Source organism: Dromiciops gliroides, chromosome 1 (assembly GCF_019393635.1).
Source record: "Dromiciops gliroides isolate mDroGli1 chromosome 1, mDroGli1.pri, whole genome shotgun sequence".
In the NCBI taxonomy this organism is placed as follows: domain Eukaryota; kingdom Metazoa; phylum Chordata; class Mammalia; order Microbiotheria; family Microbiotheriidae; genus Dromiciops; species Dromiciops gliroides.
The window spans coordinates 518,622,450-518,636,120 of NC_057861.1; the positions used below are offsets into that span (position 1 = coordinate 518,622,450).

Below are 13,671 nucleotides of genomic sequence, written 5' to 3' on the forward strand. Positions count from 1 at the left end.
TCCAGTGTTCTAACACTTTACATTTTACCATTCTACCATGTACTCTGCAACCCAGTGACACCGGCTTCCTATCTTTTCTTTTCTTTTGTTTTTTTTCTGCATTAAAAAAAAATCTTCATTAGACTTTGATCTCTTTAGATTAATTAGAAGATAAATTTAAAAGCAAACAACAAAACCTCAGATTAAGGGAAAATGTGCTACACTTGTAAGATTGCATATTAAATAATACAAAAATATATTACACATATAAGATGAACATTGAATGTACATAAATTGGTCAGTGTGTGAGATGGATACATAGATATATAATAGATATATAATCTAGGATCCGTTCCCACCTGTATCCAAGGGAGTCTCAAGCCATGAATCAAGCCTCCCTATACTTGAATAAATTCTGTCTGCCAACTTGTAGATGAAGGACTTGTCACTGAATCCTTAACCACATAATGCTAGAGTTAGAAGAGATCTTAGAAATATCTATTCTAAACCAGTCATTTCATGCATGACTTAGACCCTGAGAAATAAGGTGATTTGCCTATGATATTATACCTATTAAGCCATAGAAATGGAAGACTTTTGACTCCAAATTTAGTTTTCTTTCCATTGTATTATATAATCCCCAAACATGGAGATAAACCTTATTTTGGGGAGTGTGGTGTTTAAAATCTAAATTGTGTGGTCACCTTATATTAGAAGCTTTAGCACTAGTCTTTGGGCATTAAGCCTTTATTAAAGCATACAGGTATTCATGTGGAGTTCAGAAAGTTAAGAAAAGGCCTATCTAGCCTAGAGTTCCAGCCTGGTCTGGCTTTTCCTCAAGTCCTCCGCCATGAGCTTGCTTCAACACAAACTCCCTCAAACTGAGTGTGGAAGCTTTTTATAGGTCCAGAGCAGAGGCGGTCCTACACATTGCTTCAAGCTGGATTGGTTAGCGTCATCCAAGTCCATTGGTTCACTGGACTTTAAGGTGATCTCGAGTTGAGTTCAAAGTCTAGCTTCTGAGAACAATACCTTCTTCAGGGCTAGCCAGGTGTGCTTACAATCTAGTTAATTTGAAGTAGGCTAATCAGCAGTCAATCACTCTCACTTAATTCAATCAGTTTAGATTAATCTCCAGGTGGACCTTTGAGTATCTGCTAAATCCCATTATTTTATCACAGGAGTAACACCTCACATTAAAAATTTTCTTATGCTTTGTTTATTTTCATAGTGATTTATAATCCATTAAAAATTAAGTTGGAGAAAAAGTGTGGAACACTACTAGAAATGACATCATTTAAAGAAAAGCATCATCAACAAATATTTATTGAGAAATTAATTATAAGAAACAGTCGAGAATATTTATAGATGCCTTTTGACTTGTCTTTGGGAGGTATCCATGATATATGGAAATGGACTTGGAGTAGGAATTTGCATTTTAAGCCAAACTCTGGTTACATACTACTTGTGTGCCCATAAACAAGTCATTCATTATGGGCCTCAGTTTCTTCATCTGTAAAGCCAGGGATTTTGGATTCTGGTTATCTATGTTTCTTTCTAAATCTAAATCTTGGTCAACAAGGTACATTTAAAAAAATGAAATGGTGACTTGAATTTACAATGGTTTATAAATTTGGTCTAAAGAGAGAAAGCAAACTTTCCTAATAACTCTCATGTAAGAAAACTTACCTTATCTCCTTCTTCCACATCACAAATTTTTTCTTCATTAGCAGGGTTAAAGACAGGGAATTTCTTGCCACTCACTGAATCATGCCATTCATTGTTTATAAATATCTATTAGGAAATACAAAAGAAAATTAAGATTATATCCCTAGTGCATTAGCCTTGGAAGTTTTCCCATAGTGATTAAGCCTGAAACACTCACAACATCTTATTTACCTGTCTCAATAGTATCACTTTCTTACCCTTCTAAATCAAAGATGCTACAGTTCTGCAATTCCCACTTTCCCCTTTATTTTGGGCACATAAAAATGTAAATCACAGCATATTCTTTGAAACTGTCATTATAGAATGTAGGGAAGCCCTATAATGGTGAAATGAAGTTCCCCAAAATAATGACCACTCAGTTCTCACAAATTCTTGCAAAAGTAGGTTTTGGAGGGCTAAGGCCACATGGATAATTGCATTTTCTCTTACTATCCTTATGTTCCTTATTATAGGATGAATGATTTGGTTTTAGAATACTGGGATCAGGAACACAAGACAGATGTCTCCATCTATACATATCCATGTATAAACACGTGCATTTATATGTGAGCAGGAACTAGTGGTGGATGAAGAGAGCCCTTCACTTGTAGGCAATTTGAAGGATATGTTAGATCCTAGCTTCTTAAACCAGGAGTTGCTACCCCACATGCGAGTCTGCCTGTGGAGGTTGTGAAAAATTTGGCAACAGCTAAAGTTTATGTATACCTATTTTATATACCTATACATACAGGGTTGCATAAAAATTTCTTGGGCAAAAAGGGGTTGTGAGCAGAATAAGTTTAAGAAGCCCTGGGTTAGATAATAGAAAACCCTGTGTATCCTGTCAAAGCATCAAAAAAGGGGCCCATGTGGTAATATGATTACACATATTTATGTTTCTAGATTCTTGGCTTTCAAGTTTATTCCACGATGTCTAGGGGTTTTTGATTCACTTTTAGGTTATTCTTTTTTCTCTGCTTAAAAGCTCATCACCTTAAGCTGGCTGAGACATTCTACCTCAAAGTGCCTCCAATGTGTCTCAAAAAGAAGCAATGCAGGTCATATGGTCTACAAATCTAATAAGGTTCATAAATGCTAGCTGTTATTATTACTAGGGCTTAACAGATAGTTGGGGAGAAAGGAAACTTTTTTTTTTTTTTTTTTTTTTTTTAGGCAATGGGGGTTAAGTGACTTGCCCATGGTCACACAGCTAGTAAGTGTCAAGTGTCTGAGGCCGGATTTGAACTCAGATACTCCTGAATCCAGGGCCGGTGCTTTAACCACTGCACAATCTAGCTGCCCAGAGAAAAGAAACTTTTAATAGCCTTTTTATAAATTTAGCTTTTTTCCCACTGTCAATTCAATTCAATTCAATTCAATTCAATTCAATTGAATGAGGCTATTTATTTTGTGTTTGGTTTGGTTGCATTTGTTACAGGGAAGGTTTAAAGCCTCCTGGAAACACTCACAAATTTCAGATATGGGGAAGTATGGCTTTCAGACTTTGAATATGGAGCATAGATAACTTGTCCCTCATCTGATACTGCTTCTCAGCATCAGCAGATGTGTATAGAGTTTTTAACTCATGTCCAATTCACACTCAAGTCAAGATGCCATCCTCATGAAATCACTGGTCCTCTTGGAGAATGAAGGACAAACAACAATAAAAATGTATAATAGGATTATACACAGAAGTGGAAGAGACCCTTAGGGTCCATCTAGTGGAATGCCCTGATCATGGCTATTATGAAGAAAACCTGCTGTAAATTATTAAGCATTATTAAAAGTGTTATTATTGTTTACTTATCGACATTGGGTCATTTGATCCTCATTAACTATTCAAGAAAGCAAGTTCTGTACATTTGTAGCATTCTTACTTTACATATTACAGTCCTTCACTATGGTGATGAAGTAACTGAGACCCAGAGAGGTAAATGTACTTGCTTAAGGTCATACAGGTATAAAGTGACAGAGCCAATATTTGGGTCCAAGTCTCTTGACTCCAAATCCCACTCATTTCCTACTGTACCACATTGAGCAAATTAAAATTCAGAGGGGTTAAATGTCTTACCTAAAGTCTTATAGTTAGAGGAGACATCTGAATCAGCAAGTTAAGTAAAGTGGAAAACATATTTAGAGTCAAAATAATTGTGTTCACATCGTGCTTGATACTTTTTGCCTGTGTGACCTTGGATAAATCCCTTCCTCTTCTCTAGAAGTCATCTCTTCATTTGGAAAATGAAAGGATGGGATCAGATAACTTCAATTCCCTTCCTGCTTTAAATCAATATTCCGATGGCCTATGATGTTATGATTATTGAGTTTGCTGCTATGATTTATTACTCCTCATGGAGGGCAAGTCTACAACAAAAATTCAGAGAAGGAAACAACAGTGAGACTCAAGAGAAAACAGGATAAAAAAAGAGGAGAAAACAGGGAATACAAAAAGAGAAAGAAAAAAGATCACTGAAGATAAAAGAATGAAAACAAAGCAGAGGAAAAGTGATGGTATAAAAATTGGGGGAAGAGAAAACAGTACTTTGATTTTTGTTTTGTGTCATAGTCAAATTTGAAGAACAGATTTTAAGAATGCATTTTTGGAAAAACTAAATAGTAACACTGGCAAACCTTTATGCTTAAAAAAACCCAAAAAACCTCAGCAAAGAAAAGGACAGGTAAGCTAAATACTTGTTCTCATTGGGAGCCATCCATCCTACGCCTTACAAAACAAATCGACAACCAAAACTAACCCCAAACTTGGTAAATATATCCCACATGCTTTAAAGTCTTCATTTCTTTCTTCTTTTATTTGTTGAAGTTTCTGGGGCTTTAGTATGTTCCCACAAACAGCCACACCATCAAAATGAAAATGAAGTGACTAGAATAGCACCAAAACCAGTACAAACAATTTCCTATACATGCACTACAAAGAGTGCTTACTTACTTGAAACCTTGACTCAACTCAGAGGAGCAAGTCAAAGGAATGGGACTTCAAGTCTGGGTAAATATTTGGGTTTCATTTTTTTTTTCCAGCAATGTATTTTATTTGTAATATATGATGACTTAAGCAGTTTTATAACTTATGTAACCATGATTGCTCATACATCTCTTTAAGTCTAGTACTTTTTGAATGTGCCTCTGACTGTGCCCTTTTTTCCCTTATGGAATTAAAGCAGTAACTTAATATGCTGTCTTTTTGGACAATCTGGCAATACAAATAACTATTGAATTGAATATGTAAGGGGCTAAAATTCTACCTAGTCTGTCTAAAATATCTAATGAGTGGTCACCAATAAATTATAAGCTTTAGCAAGAGTCAGACTTTTAAGCATTTATTAAGGAGAATAAAAATTTGGTGAAGAGAAAGAGAAAGAGGCCTAGATTCAGCTATCTATCTCAGGGAGCTACAATTCTGCTTCGCTCTCCATGAGAGTCCTGGTGAGAGAGCTAGAACGCCAGCCTCACCCCCTCTTCCTTCCACAAGCAAATGTCACTTCCTGACACCAAATAAAAGCCACATGTCTTGCCCTCAGGCACCTTCTCCTCATGGCGGAGCTTTCCTACAATAAGTCTCCAGCAGGTGGCATCATTCCAATCGTTACAAATAGTCACCCTGGATATGGGCACACCTCAATTTACACAAAAGACGTGTTCCTGGAAAGTTTCAGGTAGACTGAATTTGCAAATATTAAGGATTCTGCACTAACTTGCAATTTATTATTTCAGATATGCTTTGTGTTAATTCTAATTAGTCTTATATTGAAAATGGTTTCTAATACTTCACTTGTCATTATTAACTCCTATCTCTCTCCCCAACAGGTATGCCATTAAATTCATTAGGTACCTTGCTGTTTAAAGGATGATTGAAAATTCTTCAGAGCTAAGAATGGTTATGGTTATTAATTGGTTTCACATACTACTAATTTATCTGTGTTGTAAGTCTGTATTTTCATCATTGAGTCTTCTTGAGCACAGAAACACTTAGCATCATAGAGAACCTCCAAGTTGGCAACTCACTGTATGCTGTGAATTGTTACAAAATGCCAAGAGATTTTCAACCTAAGCTTTCAATGCATCAACATAAGGAGACTTGTATCAACTGATGCAAAATGAAGTGAGTAAAATCAGGGAAGCAATATGCATAATAATAATACTAGGATTCAGATAATCAGCATCCAATTGAAGAATGACCACCTGCAATCCCAAAGGGCTCATGATGAAACATGTTATCCAGCCCCAGATAGAGGGCTTAGGGAACCAGAGACTAATGTGGAAATTTATTTTTCATGACTATATATATTTGTAAGAGGTTTTGTTGTGCTTGCCTTCTCAATGGGCAAGGGAAGAAGAGAATTTGGATCTGAAAATAAAACTGAATTTTAAAAAATGTAATGTATCTATGTAATGTTTAATATGGGGCTAGAAGTATTTAATAATGCCAGATAATTTTGCCACATACAACCAAATATATATATATATATATTTTTTGGTGAGGCAATTCAGGTTAAGTGACTTGCCCAAGGTCACACAGCTAGTAAGTATCAGGTGTCTGAGGCTGGATTTGAACTCAGGTCCTCCTGATTCCATGGCCGGTACTCTATTCACTAGCTGCCCCCCAAATATATTTTTAATATAGAATCAACTCTCAACTATTCCTATTAATAGAGGGAAAGGATCCTTTGAAATCATATAGAGTGGCTACTCTATTCTTCTGGTTTGTGCTTTGGTCTCATCCTTTTCCCTGAGTAGTAACCTTTTCTGTAGAGATTAAATGATCCTGACCTGGATGGGTTATCAGGCATCCTCCTTTACTCCTTAGTGAAGGCTGAATGAACATCCCTAGGCTTTGTCATAGAAAGGATTTCTGTTCAGGTGTACATTGGATGTATCCCACTCTGGGATCCTATGATGCCATTTCCCAGTGCCTTAACTTAGCCAGCTCTTACTGAAGAGAAGTGACATCATAAACTCATACCACATGATAAGCAATAAGGTTTCCATGACTGAAGACAGTTTAATGTGCTGCTCTTGCAGAGATCTTTCCAATTTGAAAGAGGTGCCAGATAATTCAAGAGAAGGACTCTCTGATGGTAGAATTTCAGGTAGCATAGTTGGTGGATATTTCAAGGGTTCTAGGTCATTCCCAATGTCATCACCTAAAAGACTATTTATTCTGCCTATGGAGAAACCTTTTTCATAGAGATAGAGACAGTAAAATCAATTTTTATAGCTAGTTAGATATGTGATCAGTTGTTGGCTTTGTTCAGAGATCAGACAGGACATCTGCGCGCGCACACGCACACACACACACACACACACACACACACACACACACACACACACACACAAATCCTCTTCCCCCTTAACTCATTTGGGTTAAAACAAAAACTAAAACTTGTGAAAGGTCTAACAAATTATTGTTCATTGGAAAATAAGAAAATGACAGTGGCCCAGGAGTTAAGAAAATTTCCAAAGCTTTTTCCTCCTAATTACCTCCCTTCCCAGACCAAACTCCAAATTTCTGGTAAAGAAAAACAGCCAAACAGCACTGCTCACCAACAAGCCTCTCTACTATGTCCTTTTTTTTTTTCCCCACTGATTAATTTTACATATCAGTTCTATGAACTTTTGTTTTTGGTTTTGATTAAATATAATTCTTTAACATCCAAGATTTAATCATTAGTGCTAACTTGGGGTTTGCTTGTTTTTCAGGTTTCAAATCAGTTCATTAATCCTCCTTTTTCTATTTTGCTCATGTAAGTCTTTGGGGATATAATTATTTAGGAAAAAGTTCCCTATTTGATAAAAACTATTTGGAAAATTGAAAGCAGTCTGGCAGCAATTGGGGTTAGACCAATATCTTGAGCTATATTTCATCATAAATTCAAAATGAATAAGCAGCCTGCACATTAAAGACTTGGAGGAGGCAAATCGTGGGTCAAATCCAACCTGCCCTGCCCTGTTGTTGTATGCCTAGGGATGTAAAAAGGAATTTTGCATTCTGGAATTGCTTTTTATTATTCACCCCCAGCTTGAGAATCCAAAGGATTCCGTGTTTCATCAGGCATTGCTTTACTTGCCTTTGCTTTGTAATATGAGTTAAGAGAGTTTTTATTCTTTTTGAGGGTTTAGTATTCATTATGGAGTAACTAACCACTTTACCATCTTGTTAGTCTGTCCCATGATTTGGAAGTTTCTTATACTATTATTATTTCATAAGATGAAAATATGGAACATTTAAGTTTCCTTGAGCTATACAAGCAAGGTGAAAAGGATTTTATTAATTCTTACATGCCAAAACTAGCAAATAAAACTGTTGTACAAATGTTGTTGATCATCAAAAGGTTTCTTAGTGATCATGAACAAAGTTTCCCCATTTACCCACCCCTACCAGTCAATGGGGCTGGGTCTTAGGCTTATTAGTTTGGATTAAGGAGATCTGTTTTTACTAAAGCAGAATATGATAGCAAAAAAGTAGATCAGACATTACCAGAATGTGAGAGTTAGAAGGGATAAATAAAATTTATTCCAACTTGGATTATGTCAACAAGAAAGGAATTGAGAACCAAGGAGTTTATGTCATTTACCTGATTTCATACATCTACTTAGGGCAGATAGTCCTGTAGTAATCAACCTGAATTAAGCCAACTGCTATGTGGAGTAGACAGCTAGTGGATAGAGGGCTCAGCCTAAAGCAGGGAAGACTCATCTTCCTGAATTCATACCTGGTATCAGACACTAGCTGTGTGACACTGGGCAAGTCCCTTAATGCTGTATGCCTCAGTTTCCTTCTCTATAAAATGAGCTTGAGAAAAAAGTATCCCTGACAAGAAAACCTTAAATGGGGGTAGCTAGGTGGCGCAGTGGATAAAGTACTGGCCCTGGATTCAGGAGAACCTGAGTTCAAATCTGGCTTACTAGCTGTGTGACCCTGGGCAAGTCACTTAACCCCAATTGCCTCACCAAAAAATAAAATAAAATAAACAAACAAACAAAAAAACCAAAACCCAATAAGAAAACCTTAAATGGATCATGAAAAGTTGGAAATGACTGAAATGGCTGAATGACAAACAATATGAGGAATATTATAATTTAAAAATATTACTTTTAATTATCTACTCCTGGAGGTTATGGGTGGAGGAGTGGGGTTTGCCTCTAATGTAGGAAAGCCATCTATTTGGGAAGGAAGCAGTTGATGGGAATGTAAATGTTTTTATATTTTCTAAATTCATTGCCTCCATAAACTTTATATATAAACCTTACTTGCAATAAGATTGAAAGAAAATTTATACCCTCAAATAAAGCATTTCTGAAAGGAATAGTCTGCAGAATTTGACACTTTCACAAACTAAATGAAACACTCAATGAACCAAGGCTGGCTCATGTACTCTCTTTATAAAAACAGAAACATGCTAAATTTTAAAATGCCTAAATTCTCCAAGGCTCCAAGTCAAAGAACCCTCCCCTTCCCTGTGCCAGTTTCTTTGCTATTAAAATGGTTCGTTCACAAAGCAATTCAGCATCTATAAATATAATAAATATTCTCATCTTTGGCTTTCTACTTCAGATAAAGTAAAAGTTTTTGATTTTATAATAAAAAACCACTATAAGTTTGGAGAATTGGGGTGGGAAATTAAAAAAAAAAACTTTCTTCATAGCTTTTGCAATTTGATTTGCAAGCTTTTCTGAAACAGTTTGGAATGAGCACATGTCACAGGAACATTTAAAACAATAAAGCTGGAGCCATTTCTTATTTTTCACTTTAGCAACCACTTCCTAAGTGGAAACGCTGGAGGCCTGCTTTGGCTCTATGCTAATAATAATGTTGATTAGTTAGCTATTGGGCAGCTGTTCCAATAGCAATGTTTGTCTAGTGAGATAAATAAATGTATTCATGATGCATATGGCTTTGTGCTACATTTCCTTCAGCTTTTCCCCCGCAAATTTCCTTGCTGAAATGATTAAACTTAAATATTCCCTGCCACGCACATCCATGTGTAGAAGGCTACACAGTGGTTATCTCTGCCCTTTAAGTGTCTTGCTCCTACTAGCTCCTACAAGACTTGCTAACAAAACAGTTTGAGCACGAGAGTCCAAACAAAGTCATATAAGGTTATTTTTCTCTCTTAATATCTCATATATTTAGTAAGACTCTTTACCCCAATCCCTATTATGCATAGCTACTCTTTATTTATATAAGATACTTTAAATAAAGCTATTTTAAATTAACCTTCCCACTCTTTAAATAAGTGTATTTTTCACCCACCTAAGGTGAGGTAACATGTGCAGTTGGAATCTACTAACCTTAGTATACTGAATTTTGTAGTTGGTGAGTGGGGCAGGTATGGTCTCCTCTGCTGGATTTGCTGAGGCCTGCTTCTTAGATGACATTTCTGGGCTTGCCCTTAGAGACACAAGAAAATTGAAGTAGCTGCCAGGCTCTGCAATTGTGTCCTGACTGAACCTTTGGCTGTATTTATTCCTATTTCTCTGAACTGACTGAGGATCATTTGCATACTGAAATGTGATTGGATGAACCAACTCAGAGTCAAAAGATAATAACACTACTTCTTTTGATAACCCAGAGGGTGAGAAGGGCCTGACTTTAAATTTATATCCTTAAGAAACCATTCTACCAAACCTGTAGCTGGTCTGGGAGACAGCTATATTCACAGCTTTGCAAAACTGAAACGTGTGATCAAAGTAAGCAGCTGCTTTCACTATTGAGGCTGAGATGATTCTCCCTCCCAGCCCCTGCTCCTCCTCCCCCTTTTTTTATGCTACTGTGAAACTCATTTCTCTGACTCGTCAGCAAATAGGGAACAAAATAGAAATCTCTGCCTGCTCTCATTTCTGGGAGACAGGAGGGGAAGAGATCTGTGTTGCTGTTGTTGTTGCTGTTTTCAGTTATAGGATCACTTAATAGCACAGTCTACATATTCCCTCATCTGAGTCTCATCACCACTCTGAGGTAAATGTTACTGCTATCTCTATATTTAAGGAGAGGAAACTCAGGTTTGGTGATTTGCCCAGGTTCATAGAAAGCCCAAGTGTCCAAAGCAGGATTCAAACCCAGGACTTCCTGATTGCTAGTGTAGCTCCTGTCCTTTATGGGGCACTCATGCCCTCTGCTCAGCTAGTTCTTATGTGTGAGGTTAGCTTATCACTTTACTACTTTACCCATTGTGACTAAGCATTTTAGAAGAGCAAATTTGTTGTGACTCAATGGTAGTAGTGCAAACTTTAAATTTTAATAAAAGCTCAAATGATAATAAGACTTTTGGGATATCAAACAATTGGATCCTTGTAACAGCATGGCATAGATAAGTGGAAGGGTGAAGGACTTGAAATCAAGATGAATAGGTTCAAATACCGACTCTTAACATTAGCCCAGGGTCATAGAAAACATAGGTGTCCAAAGCAGGATGGAAACTCAGGGTTTCCTAATTGCTAGTGTAGCTCCCTGTCCTCTATGGGGCACTCATGGTCTCTGCTCAGCTAGTTCTTTTGTGTAAGGTTCAGAAAGAGGTCAGCTTATCATTTTAGTACTTTACTCATTGTGACTAAGCATTTTAGAGGACCAAATTTTCTTTGATTGAATGACAATAGTCCAAAGTTTAAACTTTAATAGCTCAAATGAAACTAAGACTTTTGGGATATCTCACAATTGGATCCTGATAGCAGCGTGGCATAGCTAAGTGGAAGGGTGAAGGACTTGAAATCAAGATGAATAGGTTCAAATCCTGACTCTTAACGTTAGCAAATTGGGTACCAGTTGGACAAGTCTCTTTCCTCTCCTGTGTTTTAGTTTCCTTATCTGGAATATGTATATGGTAATACCTGTATTACTTTGCCAGACTGCTGGGAAGAAAACATTTTTTTGGACTATGTGAGTTTCTTTTTCTCCCATGCTTAAAAATCCTTATTATCATCTCCCATTCTCTCCTCCTTTCCACAAGTCTCTGACAAAGAAATAACCCTTCTCCTTAACAAGGCCAAACATTCTTCATATGTGCTTGATCCTGTCTCTTCTCATCTTCTTCACCAGATTGTATCCTCAATCATCCTCCCTCACTCTCAAATCCTCAACCTCTCCCTACTACCTACTTTCTTCCCTCTTCTCTTGAAATATTCTCAAATCTCCCCTATACTTAAAAAAGTATTTTCTAGACTCTTTTTACCATCAGCTCAAGTTATTGTACTATCTGTTCCATCTATTTTTGAACTAACTCTTTGAAAAAGTTGACTACCACCTATCTCCATATCCTCAACTGCATTCTAATTTGCCTTCTTATCACTCAAATGAAACTGCTCTCTCTATAATTGTCAAATTTGGTGGTCTTTTCTAAATCCTAATCCTAATCCTTCTTGACCTATCTGCAACATTTGATACTTCTGCCTGTGCTTTTCTCTTTTCCTGGATGTTATGATGACTATATAAAGCATTTGGATTTGATTGAGCTACCTTATTATGCAAAAGAATTTTATGAAACCTTGTTTTAATAAGATCAAAATGCCCTTCAACTGAATTCCAACTGAACCCAGACAATATACAAGTGAGTGGCAAGCAAACCCCAGAGCATTTATAGCTAGCAGCTAAATCCCTATCTACTGACTTCTTTCCCCAGGATAGTTGGTTATATTTTATGGCTCTCTAATGAACACCTTTGTCTCCTGGAGCAATTCTTGTAAAAACATCTGGGTATCCTTATTCTTTATAACCTCTTTTGAATCATATATTCTTGTCATGTTGGCTTCCTGTTATTTCTAGGAACATACAGACTTCTCTACTTTTTTTTTCTTTTTTATTTTTTTGGTGAGGCAATTGGGGTTAAGTGACTTGCCCAGGGTCACACAGCTAGTAAGTGTCAAGTGTCTGAGACCAGATTTGAACTCAGGTCCTCCTGACTCCAGGGCTGGTGCTCTATCCAATATGCCACCTAGCTGTCCATCTGTTTACTTTTTAAAGACCTAAACAGCCTGGCCCCAAACTATCTTTCTAGGCTTATTGTACATTACTCCCTCTTCATTGTGTGATCTAGAAAAATGGTGTTATTTCATCTCTCATGTCAGTTCCTTTGCACTGGATGTTTCCCAGGCTTGGAATCCATTTCCTCCTTACCTATATCTTTCTTTTTAAGATGCAACTGAAGTATCATCTTCTGCATGAAACCTTTTCAAGAGCTCCCCAAATGGTCATGCCCCCACTCCCAAACTACCTAGTATATAACAACTCTTTTTATATTTATATTTATTAACTCTATCTTTGTGCTCCATCTGTTTTTTCCCCCAGAGCAATGAGGGTTAAGTGACTTGCCCAGGGTCACACAGCTAGTAAGTGTCAAGTGTCTGAGGTCGGATTTGAACTCAAGTCCTCGTGAATGCAGGGCTGGTGCTTTATCCACTGTACCACCTAGCTGCCTCACTTCGTCTGTTTTTTAAAAGCACTTGTCTCCTCTAGGTTTATTTCAAGTTGAGATTGTTTCAAGTGTTATATTTCCATCCCTAATGCCTAACACAGTTGCTGGCACTTTGTTGTTATTTACTCTTTTCAGTCATGTCCTACTATTTATGATTCAATTTGGGTTTTTGTTGGCAAAGACATTGTAGTGGTTTGCCATTTCCTTCTCCAGCTAATTTTACAGATGAGGAAACTGAGGCAAACAGGGTTAAATGACTTGCTCACAGTCACACAACTATTGAATATCTGAAGTTGGATTTGAACTCGGGTCTTCCCAATTCCAGTTCTGGTGTTCTATCCACTGCATCACCTAGCTACCAAGATCTAGCAATTAGTAGACAATAAATACTTGTTGATTGATTGATGGATTTCCCAGTGTAACGATTGGAATAACGCCACCTGCTGGATACTTACTGTAGAGGAGTTCTGCCCATGAAGGGAACGTCTTTGAGGGCAAGACCAGGAGTCAGGAAGTGATGCGGACTAGTGGGAGGAGGAAGGAAGAGACTGGCGCTCAGTCTCGC

The 13,671-nt window shown here is 37.1% G+C and overlaps 1 protein-coding gene across 1 annotated transcript in view; it reads right to left on the minus strand.

Moving 5' to 3' along the window:
- The window catches only part of LOC122735266 (retinal dehydrogenase 1-like), a 35,176-nt gene extending 25,031 nt beyond the window's left edge, over window positions 1-10,145 (minus strand). The window contains exons 1-2 of the mRNA XM_043976647.1: window positions 9,991-10,145; window positions 1,669-1,773 (exon numbers count right to left, since the gene is read on the minus strand). Of these exons, the coding sequence (XP_043832582.1) occupies window positions 1,669-1,773; window positions 9,991-10,077 (192 nt within the window). The 5' untranslated portion in view covers window positions 10,078-10,145. The remainder of the gene's footprint in view (window positions 1-1,668; window positions 1,774-9,990) is intronic.
- Window positions 10,146-13,671: the final 3,526 nt, after the last annotated feature.